General features: G+C 32.2%; 1 protein-coding gene across 1 annotated transcript; it reads right to left on the bottom strand.

Moving 5' to 3' along the window:
• Positions 1-8,005: 8,005 nt before the first annotated feature.
• On the bottom strand, positions 8,006-22,790 carry LOC143063663 (phenylalanine--tRNA ligase alpha subunit-like). The gene is made up of 12 exons (XM_076235936.1): positions 22,615-22,790; positions 18,954-19,091; positions 17,810-17,911; positions 17,311-17,429; positions 15,117-15,209; positions 14,076-14,204; positions 13,528-13,643; positions 12,138-12,228; positions 11,741-11,840; positions 10,395-10,641; positions 9,521-9,635; positions 8,006-8,736 (listed from the first exon to the last, which is right to left on the bottom strand). Exons 1-12 carry the CDS (start codon positions 22,765-22,767, stop codon positions 8,628-8,630), a joined length of 1,512 nt encoding a protein of 503 aa, XP_076092051.1. The 5' UTR covers positions 22,768-22,790; the 3' UTR covers positions 8,006-8,627.
• Positions 22,791-22,836: the final 46 nt, after the last annotated feature.

Raw genomic sequence — 22,836 nt, 5'->3', positions numbered from 1 at the left:
CAGAGAACTATATTTGGTAAAAATTTACATAAATTTACCAAATTAATGAAAATTGTTAAAAATTGACTATAAAGGGCAATAACTCCTTAAGGGGTCAATTGACCATTTAGGTCATGTTGACTTATTTGTAGATCTTACTTTGCTGAACATTATTGCTGTTTACAGTTTATCGCTATCTATAATAGTATTCAAGATAACCAAAAACGGCAAAATTACCAATTGGAGAGCAGCAACCCAACAACCAGTTGTCCAATTCATCTGAAAAATTCAGGGCAGATAGATATTGACTTGATTAACAATTTAACTTCTTGTCAGATTTGCTCTAGATGCTTTGGTTTCATAGTTATAAGCCAAAAACTGCATTTTACCCCTATGTTCTATTTTTTAACTGTGTTGGCCATCTTGGTTGAATGGCCAGGTCATCGGACACATTTTTCAAACTAGATACCCCAAAGATGATTGTGGCCTAGTAGTTTCAGTGGAGATTTTGTAAAAGATTACTTAGATTTATGAAAAATGGTTAAAGATTGACTATAAAGGGCAATAACTCCTAAAGGGGTCGACTGACCATTTTGGTCATGTGACTTATTTGTAGATCTTACTTTGCTGAACATTATTGCTGTTTACAATTTATCTCTATCTATAATAATATTCAAGATAATAACCAAAAACAGCAAAATTTCCTCAAAATTAACAATTCAGGGGCAGCAACCCAACAACCGATTGACCGATTCATCTGAAAATTTCAGGGCAGATAGATCTTGACCTGATAAACATTTTTATCCCTGTCAGATTTCCTCAAAATGCTTTGGTTTTTGAGTAATAAGCCAAAAACTGCATTTTACCCCTATGTTCTATTTTTAGCTGTGGCGGCCATCTTGGTTGGTTGACCAGGTCACGCCACACATTTTTTAAACTAGATACCCCAAAGATGATTGTGGCCAAGTTTGGATTAATTTGGCCCAGTAGTTTCAGAGGAGAAGATTTTTGTAAAAGATTACTTTAATTTACGAAAAATGGTTAAAAATTGACTATAAAGGGCAATAACTCCTAAACGGGTCAACTAACCATTTTGGTCATGTTGACTTATTTGTAGATCTTACTTTGCTGAACATTATTGCTGTTTACAATTTATCTCTATCTATAATAATATTCAAGATAATAACCAAAAACAGCAAAATTTCCTCAAAATTACCAATTCAGGGACAGCAACCCAACAACCGATTGACCGATTCATCTGAAAATTTCAGGGCAGATAGATCTTGACCTGATAAACATTTTTATCCCATGTCAGATTTCCTCAAAATGCTTTGGTTTTTGAGTTATAAGCCAAAAACTGCATTTTACCCCTATGTTCTATTTTTAGCAGTGGCGGCCATCTTGGTTGGTTGACCAGGTCACGCCACACATTTTTTAAACTAGATACCCCAAAGATGATTGTGGCCAAGTTTGGATTAATTTGGCCCAGTAGTTTCAGAGGAGAAGATTTTTGTAAAAGATTACTTTAATTTACGAAAAATGGTTAAAAATTGACTATAAAGGGCAATAACTCCTAAACGGGTCAACTGACCATTTTGGTCATGTGACTTATTTGTAGATCTTACTTTGCTGAACATTATTGCTGTTTACAATTTATCTCTATCTATAATAATATTCAAGATAATAACCAAAAACAGCAAAATTTCCTCAAAATTACCAATTCAGGGGCAGCAACCCAACAACCGATTGACCGATTCATCTGAAAATTTCAGGGCAGATAGATCTTGACCTGATAAACATTTTTACCCCATGTCAGATTTGCTCTAAATGCCTTGGTTTTTGAGTTATAAGCCAAAAACTGCATTTTACCCCTATGTTCTATTTTTAGCTGTGGCGGCCATCTTGGTTGGTTGACCAGGTCACGCCACACATTTTTTAAACTAGATACCCCAAAGATGATTGTGGCCAAGTTTGGATTAATTTGGCCCAGTAGTTTCAGAGGAGAAGATTTTTGTAAAAGATTACTTTAATTTACAATAAATGGTTAAAAATTGACTATAAAGGGCAATAACTCCTAAACGGGTCAACTAACCATTTTGGTCATGTTGACTTATTTGTAGATCTTACTTTGCTGAACATTATTGCTGTTTACAATTTATCTCTATCTATAATAATATTCAAGATAATAACCAAAAACAGCAAAATTTCCTCAAAATTACCAATTCAGGGACAGCAACCCAACAACCGATTGACCGATTCAGTGATATTGTTGTCTTTTTTCAAAACTACCTCTACCGTTTTTTATTGGGTAAAATGCATATTTTTTATTGAAATTGGGAAATATTATTCTAAACACATCTCCGATTTTTTGCTGTCTTTTTTGCACTGTTTTTTCATTTTTATTTTGGTTGTCAGACATTTTTAACCTTAAGGTACTTTTCAGAGAGGGGAAAGAAACAGAAGCAATGATGGTACTTAATGCATTAAAAACCACTTGTGTTACAAACACCATGATGATTCTGATCAGAAAACCGGATCTCTAAAGTGCTTTATAATATCAAAATAATAACATGAATACGATATTTACAAACATTACTACCAATGCCATCACTGTTTGGGGGAAAATGTAGACCCTTTTGGGAGGAATTTTAAGCCATTTTTTTTAGTAATTGGGAATTTTCTCTAGGGGAAAAGGCCGAATTTCGGCTGTTATTTGAGGCAAACAATATCACTGCGATTCATCTGAAAATTTCAGGGCAGATAGATCTTGACCTGATAAACATTTTTATCCCATGTCAGATTTCCTCAAAATGCTTTGGTTTTTGAGTTATAAGCCAAAAACTGCATTTTACCCCTATGTTCTATTTTTAGCGGTGGCGGCCATCTTGGTTGGTTGACCAGGTCACGCCACACATTTTTTAAACTAGATACCCCAAAGATGATTGTGGCCAAGTTTGGATTAATTTGGCCCAGTAGTTTCAGAGGAGAAGATTTTTGTAAAAGATTACTTTAATTTACGAAAAATGGTTAAAAATTGACTATAAAGGGCAATAACTCCTAAACGGGTCAACTGACCATTTTGGTCATGTGACTTATTTGTAGATCTTACTTTGCTGAACATTATTGCTGTTTACAATTTATCTCTATCTATAATAATATTCAAGATAATAACCAAAAACAGCAAAATTTCCTCAAAATTACCAATTCAGGGGCAGCAACCCAACAACCGATTGACCGATTCATCTGAAAATTTCAGGGCAGATAGATCTTGACCTGATAAACATTTTTACCCCATGTCAGATTTGCTCTAAATGCTTTGGTTTTTGAGTTATAAGCCAAAAACTGCATTTTACCCCTATGTTCTATTTTTAGCCGTGGCGGCCATCTTGGTTGGTTGGCCGGGTCACGCCACACAATTTTTTAAACTAGATACCCCAATGATGATTGTGGCCAAGTTTGGTTTGATTTGGCCCAGTAGTTTCAGAGGAGAAGATTTTTGTAAAAGTTAACGACGACGGACGACGACGACGGACACCGGACGCAAAGTGATGGGAATAGCTCACTTGGCCCTTCGGGCCAGGTGAGCTAAAAAGGGCAAGAAGAGCCTGATCACTCTGCCATTTTGATATTTATTTTTTCCTTCAATGCAACAAGTTGTTTAGTATTATAAATTAAATCAATTTTACTCCTATTATGGGTCAATTGACAGCTTTGCCAAAGTTGATTTGATATATAGAATATCTTATTTTGCTAAACACTTTTGCATATATAGAAATTTAAAGTTTCTACAATACAAGAATGTGTCCATAGTACACAGATGCCCCACTCGTACTTTTATTTTCTGTGTTCAGTGGACCATAAAAGAGAGGGGGAAAGAAACCAAAGGGACAGTCAAACTCATAGAATGAAAACAAACTGACAATACCATGACTGAAAAAGATAAAGACAAATAATAGTACACAAGACACAACATAGAAAACTTAAGACTAATCAACATGAACCCCTCCAAAAACTGGGGGTGATCTCTGGTGCTCCGGAAGGGTAAGCAAATCCTTCTCCACATGTGGCACCTGTCATGTTGCTCATGTTATTCAAATCTGGTAAATAATATAATACTGTAGGTCACAATCGTGAAATGGGAAGGGGATTGTAGTTACGACATAAGGAACATATCCTCTATCATCTGTGAAACAGTTATTCCACAACGGTAAACCAACTTGTAATGGTGTCCGTACAATTTACGAAGGGATGATTTCAACTTCAACATTTGGAATTCTTGGTTCAATAACTTTCTTGTGCGCAGCAACCCTCTATCAAGAAAATCATGATAGGAAATACATGCCCAGGAATATCATATCAATTGGGAGATATATACTTCATATGCAGGACTGCTGGAATATTGCTACATAGAAATGGAAAGTTCACAATTGCTGAAATCATCTCTTTTGTCGTAAGTTTTGTTTTTTCAACCAACCTCTAGATATAAGTCAAGCTATGAGGCAGAATTAACTGTATCTGTAGTATCCTTTATCTCTAGTTCGATGGGATAGATTTGTTCAACATAGTCACCAAATTTTGAATTATTTAGTGAGAGAACATCATCTATATAGCAGAGAGTAAATTTAAAGGATATTGCTAACTTTTTATCTTATCTCCATAAAATATGGGTCAAAATTAATTTGGCATTAAAATAAGAAAGATCATATCATAGGGAACAGGTGACTTAAGTTTCAAGTTTAATTGGACTTCAACTTCATCAAAAACTACCTTGACTACAAACTTTAACAGAAGTGGGACAGACAGATTGCCAAAAGAACACAGAGGAACATACGCACAGACTAAAAAATAAAATGCCCCTAAGTGGGGCATCATAATACCACTCAATGAGTAAATTATGTCTTAAAAAAAATTGAAATTTCCGTCGCAATAAAACCAAATTGGCTGATTTTTCTTAAAATTTTGCAGGAGATAGACACTGACATGCTGACCAATAGACCATTTGCTAATTACCGATTTGATTCTGTTATTACACTTTTTAAACAAATTGCTTCCCTATGCCAATCCTAGACTGGTTCTATACCAAACAAAACATTTCCTCTATGTTTCATTTTATTCAAGAGCTCTGAATTAAATCCCCTGATTCAATTTTTAAAGTAGATATTATAAGGAACATCCAGGTAAAGTTTGTTACATTTTGCCCAGTAGTTCATAAGATTTTTTTTTTTTTTTAAAGTTTACAACAAAATGAGTTAAATAGGTCTTTGAATGGATATAACTCCTATAAGAGGCCATTTGACAATTTCTGCCAAGCAGACTAATTTGAAGATCTATTATTATGGACACTAATGTACACAAATATGAACATTGATAACTTAGAAGAAACAATTATCAATGCATTAGAATCAATTGACACACAAGAATATACTTTAAAAATTCCCAACAAAAAAGATTTAACGGCATTTGTTAAATTAGTACTAAGAAACAATGAATTTGAATTCAATGGACAATTATACAAACAAATTATAGGAGCGCCTATGGGTGGCATATTTTCTCCGACATGCACAGATTTACATCTGTCTGTACTATTAATAAATATTTTAGATAAGTTCCAATGGAGAGAAAACATAAAATTACACTGTCAATACAGAGATGATGGTTTTATGGTCTTTACAGGCACATTAAAACAGGTTGAAGATTTCTTTAACATAGTGAACAAAATTGACCCTCTACTTAAATTCACATTTGAGGTGTCTAGTTCTAGTATGACCTATTTAGATACCGAAGTGTACAAAGGTGAAAGATTCCATAATAACATCCTTGATGTTAAATCACATATTAAAAAAACTGAAACGTATCAATATTTACCAATCACTAGTGCACATCCGAAACACACATTCACAAGTATTACAGTGTGTGAATCTATACGTCATATTAGAAATAATAGTGACATCAATGAGTTAGATAGACATTTAACTAACTTACAAGATAAGTTAGTTGAAAGAGGATTTTGTAAAAATAAAACAGAGAATGTTATTAGAAACGTTAAAGATACCACAAGCAGAAAAACAACCTTATTGAAGGCCGATAGGACAAAGAATGTCCCACTCACTCTCATTACTAAATATAATCCAATGGTAAAAAACCTTAGTAAGGTTATAAGAAAACATTGGAGCAATCTACAAAAAGACAAACAATGTAGTGAAATCTTCACCCAGGTGCCTATCATAGCGTATAAACGTAACAAAAATATCAAAGAATACCTTGCTAAATCAAGGAAATAGTTGGGAGACTTTTGAAAAGGGACCCATGCTTTAATAGTATAAGCAAAAAATCCCGAAACACTGTTAGTAATTATTTTAATTATAGGCAACTAGCTTTCATTAAATGAAATTTATAAAAAAACGGTGTAAAGTCTTGAGATTTATTACGTATGTTGGTTGAAGGAACCGCATTTATTTATAATTAAGTCTTGAGATTTATTACGTATGTTGGTTGAAGGAACCGCATTTATTTATAAGGTATAAAATTTCTTGCAAGCTAGTTATCTTTTTTCATGAAAATACTTTAAAATTTGTAATTTAATATTTCAGGGGCAATAACTCCATAAAAGTTGACTGAATTTTCTGAAATTTTAGGAAATAGACCTTGAACTGCAGATAAATTCCGGGTCAGATTTGCTGGAACTGCTCTAGTTTTTGACATATAAGCCTCAAACTTTGAAATTGGCAAAAACTGACATTTCAGGTGAAATAACTCCTAAATGAAATGTCCAACTTTTTCTGATAATTCAACAGAGGATATACCTGGACCTCATGATGATTTTTATCCATGCAAGATTTTCTCTAACTGATTTTATTTTTATATATATTTGCCAAAAGCAGTATTTCCCCATTGTTCTATAACAGTGGCCATGTTTGGTGATGGATCAAATCCCTGGCTACACATTTGATAGTAGATACCCTTAGCTTTATCCAGTGAAAAGTTTGGTTACAAATAGTCTAGTAATTTCAGAGAAGAGCATTTTTTAAAAATATTTCCTGTTTACAAAACTTTTAAATTTTTTGAAAAATTAAGGATTTTCTTATCCCAGGTGTAGATTACTGTAGCCATATTTGGCACAACTTTTTGGAATTTTCAGTCCTCAATACTCTTCAACTTTGAACTTATTTGGCTTTTAAACTGTTTTGAGCTGAGCGTCACTGATGAGTCTTATGTAGATGAATTGATATCTGGCGTATAAAATTATAATCCTGGTACCTTTGATAACTAGTTAGACAACTGAAGGATGCCAAGTGATTACAAAAGCTCACATGGTGACTTTATAGTAGATAAAATATGGCTGAGATGTAAGCTTTGAAACAGAATCAGGAATATCTCAACAGCATGCTAAATATAATGCTTTGAGTCAGTGCTTTGTCAAAGAACCAGTGTTTAATTCTTGTAATAACCTTTTAAGAACATACAAAACAGAAAAGATCTCTGATCTCTTTTTTTACACTGAGTCAAAATCAGCTTGAAATTGTTATGATTCATGCATAAACACAAAATTTAATATTTGTTTCTGAAAAAATAACATAACTTTGACAGCTAGAATTTGAGCTTGAACTAGAAAACTTAATTTTTAAGTCCTTGAAATCTTATTTTATTTTTTAAGTGCTCAATTACATTGCTGTGTATTCTCTTTACAACTTCATGGTGCAGCTTTTCCTGTCCTACATTTAATTATTAAATAGATATAAAAGATATTAAACCAATAACTGTCATGTGCAAATTTATTGATGATAGCCAAGTATGCAGTCTTCATGTGCCTTAAATTTTATTATCTGCCCTTGCTTCTGTATCATATGCCAACAAGGTCTACATACTTTATCGCCACTTGTTTGTAAGAACAGAGGTATCGACAGACAAAGCTATACCTGCTTTCATTATGTCTGTCAATGATGAACCAATAATTATAATGTTCCATTCATTAACATAATTTAACTTTCTTATAAAAAGCTGTTTAAAGTAACAAGAAACATCACAATGATATTGCACAACTTTTATTCATACATTCATAATATAGAAACCAAATACATTTCATTTCAAGATCTCTCATTACAGAATTTATCGATGGTTTTACGGTGCTACTTTATAAGACCACAGATTTTTAACTGCATTAGAAAACATTGGCACCAGATAAAACTGATATTGATGTACCAAGTAGGATAACATGTATTTTAGTTGCTTTTTAGGAGGGTTGTAATTTTTAGTTCATATTTTATATGATAAGAGGAAAATTCTTCATCTCACTCTTTTTTGCAAGATGCAATTATGGCATATGATTATAACTCTTGTCACGAAAAAGGTGACGTACATCATTCACAATTAAATATAATGCATTTCTTCTTTAGATAAAGTAGCCAAATATTAATCCTGTATTCAAAACAATAAATCAGTAAGCCGATTACAGTTGCTAGCACAAATAATTACAATGGATATCGAAAAGACATCAATACCAAAGAAGACTGACAAATTACACTAAAAACTTTCTGTGTATTATTTCTGCCATTTTTTTATTACCTGGTTACATAGGTACTGAACTGGTCTGAATTTGCTATCACATTATTCATTTCGAGCTAATAAATTAATATAAAACTAATCGTACATTAATGTTTCTCTACTCGACAAATTGGATTATCATAAACCATTTGAAGATCTACTTTAGGTCCTATTAATGTTCTGATGTCATCGATCTTATATTTTATCATGGTGGGTCTGAAAAAAAAGAAAAACGTTATTAATTGATACAGTGGCCTAGTGATATAGTTTAATTTTTGATACAAGAGTCATAGTAAAATTCAGTTCTCTACAAACATCTTGTTTTCAACCTACAACCATGTCAACCTGTCTATTTAGCCCAAAAAATCATTTCTAAGACCTGCGAGATTTCAAAAGCATTTTAGAATCATTGCTTAAATTTTTCCCTTAAATTGAAGATGTTGCAAAATCTACTTAAATTGACTGGTTTGCTATATCTTTATTTCTTCATTAAAATCATCAACAGCTCAGTTAAAATGTGTAGAATTATCAGTTCATAATTTTTCAAGTTATTTTTTTTCCGATGCAGTGGTATCTGAGAACCAGATAATTTATTTTATATCAACTTATATAAATATGACATCAAGATATTTTCATGTATTTTCTGTTGTTTTGGCTATCTCAATGACTTTAACACCGCATCTATTTCTAATTTTTATATAAGTTACAGCTGATTGCATTGAGTGTGTAGGTAAAGGTAATATCTTTGGTTAGCTTCCTAGCTGAACTGTGAAGTCATTATAAGGTTAGGTAAACTACTCTCCTTTAAGAGTAGACTAGTCAGACATTTAACCAATCTATCTGACTGTAGGACTAGACTACATTGAAAGGATGGTAGTAAACCAAACCTTATAATGACTTCATGGTTCAACTAGCAAGCAAGCTAACAAAAGATATTACCTTTACCTACACATTCAATGCAATCAGCTGTAACTAAAGATAACTTTAGTAGTGTCCTTACCTTTCCAATGAGAGTCCCCATGCTATCACAGACACACCCTCAGGTAGCCCCATAGGTAACAACATTTCTGGTCGGAAGATTCCTGAATTTCCTATTTCAACCCACTTCTTCAAACCTATCAATAAAAATTCAAGTCTCTTTAAATCTACTATATATATATGCATTCTTAAAATACAAAGTTTTACTAACCATGCACTTGACTGTCAGCATCAAAATAAGTATAACTAAATTTTCTAGAACTTCAAAATATTGGACTGTCTAAATGTAAAATATCTTTACAATCAAGAGTTCACTTTGTTTTCAAAAGTAACTATTATACATTATTCTGCTTTTATCATAGTATTAAATAAAATTTACATTAATATATCTAAAATAGAGGACTAATAATATATTGTGAATTCATTTCATCTATGAGGTACCATTTTTTTTTTAAAGATTTTGTGTGTATAGGGGAACAAATAATCTAGATAAAATAGTAATTTCCAACTGGCTAGCTTGTGTATTGTCAAAACCACAAAATCAAAGAAAAAAACAATTTCCTCAATCTACTCAGATCAGAACCCTGATTAATAAGATTGATTGTTGGTGTTTTAACACCAGTTTTAATTGCCACTTTTAAGCTATTTTGTGGCGGCCTGTTTTTATTGGTTGAGGGAGCTGGAGTGCTCAGAGAAAACCAATGACCGTTGATAGGAAAACTGACAATCCAAGTCAATTAAGATTGTAGTTGAGTGCATCCGCACGAGCGGGGTTCGAACTCCCAACCTCTGTGTTGACTGACTAGTGATTACAGTAGTAGAACTACTTAAACAACTTGGCCATCGAGGCCCTCTTTTCAGGAAGTGAATCCCCTGTATACCGATAGCATTCTTACCTTCATGGTAACTGAATAGTTCCATACTTGGCTCTGTATACGGATTATAGGTTGGTTTGAAACGTAATTTTGTAATGTTTAATTTTTTAAAGAATTCTTCAATAATGCCCATTAGATTTCCTAATGTTAATCCATAATCTGCTACGACCCCTTCAATCTGGTGGAATTCTGCTAGATGTGTAGCATCAGTCGTTTCATTTCTGAACACTCGGTCTATTGAAAAATATTTCACTGGTGTGAATGTTTCCTAAAATCAGACAGATTTGACATGCATCATCAAACTAAATTTACTCTTATAACATTTTTATATACTAAAAGTATAAAATCATAAGCCGTAAATAGAAAATTTTCCATGCTGAAAATATAAAATAAATGCCTTTTTTTCATTAAATGTTTTGATACAATTATTTGCTTTTGATAAGGTTAATTCAATGTTTTATCAACCCCAAAGACTTATATTCACCGAGGCCAATGGCAGAGGGTGAATGTCATATCTCTGGGGTTGATAAATCATTGTATCAACATAATCAAAATCAAAAGTCAACAATTGATTTATTAGGTCTTTTTAAACCTCTACAATGTTATAGTATTTTCTCAAGATAATTTGTTAGTCTTGTATGTTTTTTACTTTTGGTTCATTTTTGTTTCTGTGTTTAATGTGTCGTCAATTTTCTCTGAAAAAGTTCAAATTTTTGTTTAGGGGCCAGCTGAAGCTCCTCAGAGCGCAGGATTTTCTTGCTGTATTAAAGACCCATTGGTGGCTTTAGGCTGTTTTTAATTCTTTGGTCAGGTTGTTGTCTCTTTGACACATTCCCTGTTTCCATTCTCAAATTTATGTTTGATAGGTGCAGACATGATGATTTCCATATGAAAACAATGGTTTGTTGTCTATGGAGCCATCAAAGAGATTGTGCAAATGCTCTTGAAAGTACATGTGTAGGCTTTCTGTATGTATGAGTCCAAAAGTCCAAAGCCTGTAATTCAGTGGTTGTCGTTTGTTGCTGTGATACATATTTGTTTTTCGTTCATATTTTTGTTGATTAATTAGGCCACTAGCTTTCTTGTTTGAATTGTTTTACATTTTTAATTTCAGGAACTTTAATAGCTGACTATTTATTCAGTATGGACTATGCTCATTGTTGAACAGAAGCCTGCAATTTAATGGTTGTCGTTTGATGGTTTGTTACATATTTTTTTTTCATTCATTTTTTTGTTCATTAATAGCAAATTACAATATAAAACCTATTTCATTTTATCATTTTCCAAGATGATAGCATTCTACATTGTATTATCTATGTTGTTATCATTAACATTAAGAGTTTGTCTATACATATTAATTCACCTACCTGTTGAGCTAATTTATACAGCATTCTAGCACTAACAGCTGTAGTATGAGTTCTTAGGATATTTTTCTCTGCTTCTTCTGTTTTCCATTCTACCTTATACCTGTAATAGAATTGAGTTTATGTATGCCAAAGTATTCAATCTACCGTAGTTATACCTTTAAAAAATTATTATGTTTTGTATGCCGAAGTATTAACTTTTTGTGTGCATCATATCAATTCCACAATTAACGAAATATTAAATGTTGAAATTCAGGTAAATCTAGTGCGAAATATCCAATCAATGTCTAACAAACAAACTTTCCATTTAAACTCATTAAACAACAAGGGAATCAGATAGAACCTGCTCATTGGTAACCACACTGAACAAGATAAGATATTAAATATATTAATATATTACCCTTGAGACCCATAACCTCCTTCAGCATGTACTCTTTTGACTCTTTGTAAATAATCTGGAGGAACCCGTTTTATATCTGAAACCTGTGGCTCTGTAAAAGATTAAATTCCTATTATTCTATATATTAACTACATACAGTAAAATATCAATGTTCTTGCTCACTACATAACCATTTAAAAAGGCTTTGCTCACTACATAACCATTTAAAAGGCTTTGCTCACTACATAACCATTTTAAAAGGCTTTGCTCACGACATAACCATTTAAAAAGGCTTTGCTCACTACATAACCATTTTAAAAGGCTTTGCTCACGACATAACCATTTAAAAAGGCTTTGCTCACGACATAACCATTTAAAAGGCTTTGCTCACTACATAACCATTTTAAAAGGCTTTGCTCACTACATAACCATTTTAAAAGGCTTTGCTCACGACATAACTATTTTAAAAGGCTTTGCTCACGACATAACCATTTTAAAAGGCTTTGCTCACTACATAACCATTTTAAAGGCTTTGCTCACGACATAACCATTTTAAAGGCTTTGCTCACGACATAACCATTTTAAAAGGCTTTGCTCACGACATAACCATTTTAAAAGGCTAAGGACACTATATATCCTTCACCTTTACATCATTGTTTTTTGCAGAATTCTTAAACCTTGTGAATGGTTAAAAGCCTTAATACTATTGATTTTATTAACCATATAATGCCTGAAACAGAGAATACACCAATATTGTCCAGTAACCTTTGCTATCACAGAGACAACTAATGCACAAGGTACAGTTTTATGTCTTTAAACATCGTATAAATGATTTTGTTAGAAAATATGATAACATTTAAACATAAATATTGAAAAATAGTTTTGACTGATAAATTCATCCATTTTGACATATCTACGACTGTTAGGGTTTTAAAACTCGATGTTGTTGTGGATGGAAAATTACATCAATACACATATAACACTAAAACAAGTGTGTCTGTGTGTGAGTGTGTGTTCAAGTTTACATGATACAAAGAAGATTTCATGGGCATCTCTAGCAGGATGCTGTTGTGGTTTGAACATACATTAGTATGTATGTGTGTGTGCGTCAGTTTAAGATTACCTGATATAAAGAAGGTGTCATGGGCATCTCTTGCAGGATGTTGTATGTGTGTGTATGTGTGTCTGTTTAAGACTATCTGATACAAAGAAGATGTCATGGGCATCTCTGGCAGGATGTTGTATGTATGTGTGTGTGTTTAAGTTTACCTGATACAAAGAAGGTGTCATGGGAGTCTCTAGCAGGATGCTATATGTGTATATGTGTGTGATTAAGTTTACCTGATACAAAGAAGGTGTCATGGGCGTCTCTAGCAGGATGTTGTATGTATGTGTGTGTGATTAAGTTTACCTGATACAAAGAAGGTGTCATGGGCGTCTCTAGCAGGATGCTGTTGTGGTTGGAAAAGTGCATCGAAATTCCAGAAACAACTCTCAACAAAGTTATTGGTTGGCATTTCTGTGAAACTGATATATTATATGACAATTTTAATAAGATGCTACGCACACAAAATCACATAAAGAAAGTCTATTTTTTTTTCTATAAATCATGGATCAACTTTTCATTATAATTAACTTTTATTGTATTTTAAATATACATAACTACAATATCTTATTATTGTAAAGTGGATACATAGTTCACAATTACATCTTTTTTTTATGCATTTATCCTATATCCGTATACATTAATTGTACATACATTTTGTGCTAAAAATACATTTTATCTCTATTTTTCTCATTACTTCTTCCTTTCTTATTCTGGATTCTACACAAAAAGACATTTTTTCTCCACATTCCAAAGATGTAAAAATTGAATGGTATTTGTCATTCTAGAGTACTGTGTCACATGTAAACAAGTTAACATTCATAGACTTTTAATCTTTTTAAAAATGTAAATACCCCATTTCTAAGAAGATCTGTCTGTAAGCTGCTCTGACCTTCAATAAGGGATGTAAATGTCCACCATTTGGTGGAATACCTAAAGCATCAAAGTTATATTCCTTGAAATTTTTTGTTTTCCATGAACCACTGAAATGAAAAAGAGAATGTTTTACAAATTCTGTCTTTAAATACTCTTTTGACTCTATGTCACTCTTTTTACTGTCGTAAACTTATAGTGTAACAAGAATTTGTCCATAGTACACAGATGCCCTATCCGCACTATCATTTTCTATGTTCAGTGGATCGTGAAAGTGGGGTAAAAACTCTTATTTGTCATTAAAATTATAAAGATCATATCATAGGGAACATGTGTACTAAGTTTCTAGTTGACTTAACTTCAGCTTCATCAAAAACAACCTTGACCAGAAACTTTAACCTGAAGCAGGACAGACGAACAAACAAACAGACCCACAGACCAGAAAACATAATGTCCATAATGGAGCATAAAAACAGAAAATTGTTTTCCCCCCTTGTAATTGGTGTAAAAATTTTAAAAAAAATATATATTCTTTAAGACTGTCTACCTAACATCAGAAAAAAGAAATAAAGAATACTTTTTTCACTATGCCATCTACATTTAATCACACATTTTGTCATAACACTATCTTTTTTATATAGCTTACTATAATGTATGGTTTGTTCATTGTTGAAGGCTGTACAGTGACCTGAATCTGATTACATCTTTGTTGTTTGATCTTGATGGATAGTTGTCTCATTGCCAATTATACCACATCTCCTTACTTTCATATGAATATCAATTACTTTCAATACCTGTTCATAACAATAGTCTAGATAGATAAATGGTTTAAACCCAAATTTTGTGTCTGAATCTACAGGTAATATAGACGGTTTGTTGTATGTCTTTGTATGTACCTATATCTTCTCAGTTGTTGATTTTCATATTAACTGTTGTACTGTTTAATGTGTTTTAAATTTTTCTTCTCATTTTTAAGTATAATTTTACGTCATAAAGAGATGAAATCAATTAAATATCTATACCTTTGTAACATTTCCGGTGTGAGATCAACTTCTGGTTTCTCTATGGTAAGACTGAAGTTATCTCCCTTTGTGATTTCATAGCTTGTTATTTTTCTACAAAAAAATGATAAATATGTATTCAATTTGTTATCCTTTTAACTTTAATTTAAATAATAAAGTCATTTTTGTTGTCTGTAAAGTCTACTTAACATAGTTGAAACTAAAACTGAGTCACTGAAGAATGACTGAAATAAAAGACACAAATAACTAAACACAACATTTAGAAGTAAGCTATTTCAAAAACAAACCAAACAATTTTTTTTTCTATAAATGACTGTAACAATGATAAACTTTAACAAACAGCAAATTTTCAAAAGAGGATATACTTTTCATGTCAATAAAGATCAGTTCTTCATTTAAAAACTCAAATGCAAAAATTACAAATGCAGTTTTCATGTCTTCAATGAATTTCAATTCTCTTTTAATTAGGCCAACTAAAATTAATTAGTAGATTTTCATCCAAATTTTTGAAAAAAATGGGGCGGGTGGGAGGATTTTATTTTTTAAATTTTATTTCATATGAAACCGTCTGGTCACGTGTTATTCATATATGCAAGTGTAATAATAAGCTTATATCATGTAAATACATCCATAAGGTGTCTTGTATAAGACAATAACAATTAAAACCAAGGAGTAACCAAAGACTCATTAAACCAAAAGACATTTACATCAACAGTTACAAATAATAAGTAGGAAACAACACGAACTCCACTAAAAACCAGGAGTGAAATCAGGTGCTCCGGAAGGGTAAGCATTTCCTGCACCGTATACGGCACCCGTCATATTATTTCTTTGTTCAGTTCGGTAATGATGGAAGGTTATTATGACTGAGGAAGAATATCACTGAGATATGATTTCTGACACACTTTTGTCATAATGGCCAATCAGCTCATGATGGGACCATAAAATTGCTTGAGTGATGACCTTAATTTGATTGACTCATAGCCCTGTCTTTGCAACTTTTGAGAAAGCAGTATTCCTCGTTCAACAAAATCATCGTAATTTGAGCTACCTCTAGAGTAACATATCAATTGAGACACATATACTCCATATGCTGGTGCCGCTTTTTCAAATTCGTAAATATATATCTCTGATTGGCAATCACTGTTATTCATGTAATTGCCGCTTTAGGAACCTATTTTATAGTAAACAGCAGAAATGTGGAGAAATTCTCTCTTCAGTTGGACTACCTACATCAAATGTATTTTGCTTTCTAAGCAATGTTTTGTTGTCCTAATAAAATAAAGCAAATGCATTGGTATGCAACACAAGTACGATAAGTACAGAATAAAATGAAAACTCAAACAGTGTTGAAATAATCGGTCCTTAGTATGCAAGATGCAAATATAATTACGATGTAAAACATAAAGTTGTTTAATGACTCTATCGTGGGTATTGTGACAGAGGATGTTTGCTGTTTTTCTACAAAAAACGAAAGGCATGGCTAAATCTAAATCTAAGAGCTTGCTATAAATTAATAAATTAAAAATGCGTATGTTTGTCGATTTTCTGAACTCAATATACGGTCACCAATCTAAAAAGTTCATGCTTGTGTCAATTTCTTAATTCCAGTCAAATGTGTTCCACGATTCTTACGCTTTTGGGTTTCATTCAGAATCAAAATTTCTTGACACAAAGTCATTGTATAAATAAAATAAATCCAAGGTGTTTTATTCACAAACATTTGTGTCATTTGTGACATACGGCGATTTGCGTTCTTGGACACAGCGTATCTCGTAATCAATCTCTATTCTCGGTAAAGGATGTTGTCATCATAGATCAGAATATATCGACTTAATGATTTCAGTAAGAATACTCTGTGAAATACGAAAACCGTATTTTGAAACAGGAAGTTTTACATGAAGCGAAATTATCGACGGTTACCGGTAACGGAAATGATCAAAATCCGGAAATCATAATTTTTTCAAAAATAAAAAAAAATCGGGGCGGGAGGGGATGAAAATCTATCAATTAATTTTAATCGCCCTTATTGTAGTGATTGAATGCAAAAGTTTAAAGATAATTTTAATTTTGTGATGTGAGAAAGCTAAAACTTTGAATTTTGCAAAAGATGCGATAGGTAAATTAAGATTTTATATCACTATCTATCATAAAACAAATCTCATCTATTAGTGTAAATAAATTATAAACGTACACTTCTGTAATAAGTTTTCTCTTCTTGTATTCAGCCTTTTGCTCATCTGTTAAGGAATCTGTCTGATCCTGTTGAAGTTTCACGAGGTTCTTCTGAATAACGTCTTCTATTTTGTCAGCCTGGAAAAAGGAAGAACAGGTCAGATAAGCTAAAAATAGTCTTCTTTTGATTAGAATTTTTTTTTGTGATCTTTTTAATAAAGGGAAAATTTCAGAGTTTTATATTGTTACTTGAAAGACTTATGCAAGTAATTCCAAACATAAATTTATAATGTATCTTGTTCAGTTTGAACACTGATCATGCAGCTTTCAACATGTAAAATGTATGTATGAAGGTATTGCACATTATTAAAATTTCCAGTAAGACTAATAACAGTAATCTATGTTAACAGAATTTATTAATACATTTTCTGAGTCAATCAAGGAATCCAGATAATCATGAAAAGAAGAGTACTTATAAATTAGTACAAGAAAAAAATAGTGTTCTATTCAAATCTTACCTTTTTGTTGACCTTTGGTCCTCCTTCAGCCTTTTTATCCATCACGATCCATCCTGCCTGCATAGCTTTACTGAATCCAATCTTAGCATTAGGTACAGTTTTCTGTAAGTACAAGCATTGACAATTTTAATAATGTATTTGTTTATACATGTACATATATCTTGGATCAACTATGTATAACATGTATAAAGGTCAGTCTAGGTAACAACTGAATATTTATTATTCAGGTAAAATATTGAGGTCCCTTGTCTTGGATCAACTATGTATAAATGTCAGTCTAGGTAACAACTGAATATTTCTTATTCAGGTAAAATATTGAGGTCCCTTGTCTTGGATCAACTATGTATAAATGTCAGTCTAGGTAACAACTGAATATTTCTTATTCAGGTAAAATATTGAGGTCCCTTGTCTTGCATGATGCATGTGGAAAAATATAATTTGACAGTTCATTGAAAATTGGATAAATCTTGCTAATATATTTGTAAGTAAGAAAACCTCTCAAAATTAGATGGCGACAACTTGACAACATACATTATAACTGAAGGCCAAAGAATTTTTTCACATTAGATTTCAAATTCAGTATCCTTTTATTTAAACTGTTAATTTCATATATATATTTACAGCTGAAGTCAACAAAGCAAGTTCCTCAAGAATTGATTATTCTACTTTCGATTTTGAAATTATATGTCCTATAAATTTGAAGTGGATTATGAATGATGAGTGAAACGCATTACATTAAACATTTGTTTTAAATTCATTCTTGTAACAATATAAAGTATTGAGCATGTGGTATTATTATTGTTTGTGTTTCATTAAGTAGAACTGATAAATGTTTTACTCTTGTGATAAAGTATTGAGATGAGTATTTAAACTGGTAGACATACATGTTCTTTTGCATCTCAACTAGTTCATATGAGTAAGATGCATCTGCAAAATCTTTCTAATCCACTAACAAAAACAAAATAATTAATTTTTAAAAACAAGGCTCTGTGTTGATGCAGGTCGTACTTTTACATGTATCTTTAATTTTTACATATTGTGACTTGGATGGACAGGTGTCTCATTGCCACTCTTACAATATCTTCTCATTTATATTAACAGAATCACAACTTTGATTGGACTTGGTAAGCAGATTGATACATACCATAATTTGTGCTTGTGAAGTTCCAGCATCAGGGATGGCATAGTACACCCTGGCTTCATGACTCCCGTTAGTGGCAACATCTCTTCCTTCATCAGTTAATTCCCATCTTTTATTAACTATCTGTTCTGCTTTTATTAACTGTTAATACAGAATTATGTAATTTAGTATATATGTTAGCTTTGCTGAGGACAAATGCTTTAAAATTATGTAAACTTTCTTGTAGCTAAAGTATGCATGTTTCGGTTGATACCTTCATTATTAGGAGCTCCCATCAGAAGCTTGGAGGGTACAGTGGTATCCATGAACACTCCCTAACAGGATTAATGGAGATGTGTCACTAACATACAGTACCCTTCAAACGGATCGATTCGATATCGTTTTTTTCCGATTTCCGTGTTTCTCGGAATCACACCGAGTACCGCGGATTTCACTCCCAATTTACCTATGAACATTTAATCGATCTTGGTTGCACAGGTGTGCTTTAAAATCACGGTATTAAAAATTGAACAAATGTTTTCCTTTCTTTGACGAGTTGACAGATAAAGATGTGACAATATCATTCAGAATAAGATAATTATTATCTTATATGTTTTTGTCCTATGCCATTATCTTTGAAATAAAACGTACATACGAAAAAGTATGAAGAAAATATATACTTGTTATTTTGTGTTTCTATTACAGTCTGGTCAGGTCATACATTGTGTTCTTTCAACAAAGACGATTTTGCCACAATTAGAATCTTTTATGACTTACTCAATAAGCAATATCGGCGGATTAATTGTTCATTATTTAATAATCAACTGGCGAATAAAATCATGTTGTTTTTACGGTAACACAATTCATCCGATCAACAGGTAAACTTAATAAATTGAGCAATGTAAAATATTATGTTTCACCTTGGTAGATTTATGCAGACTTGAATAATTTAAATTATGAAAAGAAACTGTAAAGTGACAACTCTGTTGATCAGAGGAAATAACCTCAAGTGATATTGATAGCGCTCGTCATTTTCGTATTTTACGAAACGGTTTTCAAATTGACGAAAGTATTTATATCAATTTCGTCATTTAAATTTGAAAAGTGTAAAAATATTTTCACATTAAATTACTATAATTCTACCTGTCTTCATGTTTTTGACAAGTTTATGACCCTCAATCATTTTACGTTTACAAAAGATGTTAAAAGTTGTGATGATAAGTAATCCGCTTATCGCTATCCGATAGGTCACTAATCCTTTAATTGTTATCAAACCTTATAATTGCCCATCATAATATTCTATTCCACTTAAATCAGTCAATATTTTATTTTCAAAATTTCCCAACCGCTACAATTGGCTGTTCATAATATCGTATTATTGTCATTTGAACACAATTGATCACCCGGACAATTTCCATCATAATTTCAATATTTCATCAACCGTAAATTTATATTATTGACCATAGACATATAACTAATGTTCAGGTCTACTTCCTTTTTTGAAAAATAAAACATTAAAATTCAAATAGTCAAAGATGTGTAACTGTTCTCGTTTATTCGGAAAAGAATTATATTTTTGATTCCGATTAATCAATTGTAAAAGGACCTTCTGGAGCCTCAATACGATCGCACAAAAATGTCGTTCTGCAACTTTAGAAACATTGAATGGATTTTTCCCACGGTCGTCTAGAAAGGTCACCTGAGTTTACTAGTACGCAATATTATTTCCTGCCCTTTAAAAAACTCGTGCTGTGGATAAAATTTATGTGAACTATTTTTAGCATTTAACATTGTTAAGTAAGTCAAGTTCAAGTTCAACCAAAACTGTCGATAACTGAGATGTGTATCGTGGAATTGTCTTCGCACGGCAAATAATTGTTTTTAAAATCTTTTACGATCACTGTTCAAAATACGCAAATTTACATTCATTGTGCGAAAATAAATATTATACAAAGACGAATTAATGCAGCTGTGGAAGTATTCCTGTTGTAACCGAAATGTATTATGATCCTACAGTACTGCCAACAAATCGTAAAACGAAAATGCCGTAATTATTATTATAGCATAACGAATGGTGAATAATATTTTCCTTTTTACTTGACAAAACTTTCAGACACATAATTTTAATGATTTTCTTTAAACTGCTCTCATTAATTTAGCGAAAGTTTCCGGTTATTTTTACACGAGTCTCTTCATGTCGTAAATAAAATATTAATTTACTGGTGAAGATGTCGAGGTCAAAATTAAGTAGTTTTCATTTTTTATAAATTTACAATTGAAAGAATTAACAACAACATTTTGCTTTTCAATCTTTTATTCATTCCACCAATTAGATAATCGTAATAAGAAAATGCCGTAGACTAACACAATTATTACGGGCTATTATTATGCCTAATGCATGGTGAATAAATTTTCCTTTTTACTTGCATAAATACAAAACTTTTACACACATAATTTTCAAATAAATACTTTAACTTTGAAGTAGAATATTGGGTTTTTCACATATTCCGCTATATTTTATAATCCTTTTTTTTTAAAGCAAGTACGTTAAGGTAAAGATATTTTTAGATGGGCTATCAAAAAATACGAAAATATTTTGACTTATTATTACCACCAATTAAAATTAATTAGTTTAAAAGACATTTAAAATTATACACCTGTTTGACACTTAAACTGATACAGTAGACCGGAAATAAAATTCTTTATTACTTCAACCTTTACCTGTCAGGTAATCCAATAACCCTATCAGTCGTGTGCCGGTAGAGATCAAAGTAGGATAAGGGCAATTAATTCCTCGGTGTAGAGAGTGAGCTCGCTATCACAATAAACATTTACCTGATTTTGGGAGAGATTACTCCCAAATTCCTCCCAACATTTTGGGAGGAATATCGGAGTTTTTTGGAGTGACTCCAACATTTTCCTTGGTGTAGGGTGTGGGAGAGTTGGTCCTTTTGAATGGTACTGTATGTACAACCCACCACCATGGACAAATCCCCAACCCAACACCATTTTTTAATTTTAATGGATCCCAATTGCCGGAACTTTTGATTTACATTATCCGGAAATTCGGGTCTGTTAAATTTTAACGGATTTTAAATTTTATAATCACTGGAAGTGACGTTTCGTTGGTAATTGTGGGAAATCATTTCCAAACAAAATAAATATTCCCCCACTTCAAATGGAATCATATCTTATTTAATCCTTTCTTTTGTATATTTCTGGAAATATTTTACATCAATAAGCACAAAAAAGATAGGACTTTGTAACTACGTAATTTTTTTTAACCGGCAACGAAAAGTTCTCGTCAAAATTAGGTGTCAAAGTTCCCCCCCCAAATTTGCTCTCAAAACTCAAGACAGAAAAAATTGCTTCAGCGTTATGACGTCGTAGGAAGGCGTCCCAGAAAAAAAATTAAAATAGCCTTGCCAGACTTCATAATTATTTGGACTAAGGTAATGCCTGCCTCATATTGCACAGCTTTGAAAAAGTTAACTAAGGAAATGGGACAACTCGGACGGATTGATGAATTAACTTGGACTGTCTATAAAGTCATCTTACGACATAAGGAAATAACATACACATTTACAATAGGGCCTTTACAATAACAGAATGATTCATTTATTGCATCATCTGATATTTTTCGCTTGCAGAATTGTTATGTGTTGGTTTCGAATAAAGGTATCACCTCTCCAAATGACTGAAGACTCTTTATGGCCCCAACAATTTTTTGGTGGTCTTCTTTCAACTCTGTTGCTAGTTCAAGTGAATTTATATGCCCCTTTTTATCAACATGCTGTAAAACCACTTCGGCCAGAGTCTCGGCCATGTTGTCGCTCATGCGTTTCTGCGGTCCTGTAAAAGCATTGCTAGTTTGAAAAAATATTTTTTCTGCAAATAAGAAATTAAT

This window comes from Mytilus galloprovincialis, chromosome 1 (assembly GCF_965363235.1).
Source record: "Mytilus galloprovincialis chromosome 1, xbMytGall1.hap1.1, whole genome shotgun sequence".
In the NCBI taxonomy this organism is placed as follows: Eukaryota; Metazoa; Mollusca; class Bivalvia; order Mytilida; family Mytilidae; genus Mytilus; species Mytilus galloprovincialis.
Note: the sequence above shows the minus strand (reverse complement) of the source record. Positions and strands in the feature narration are given on the sequence as shown.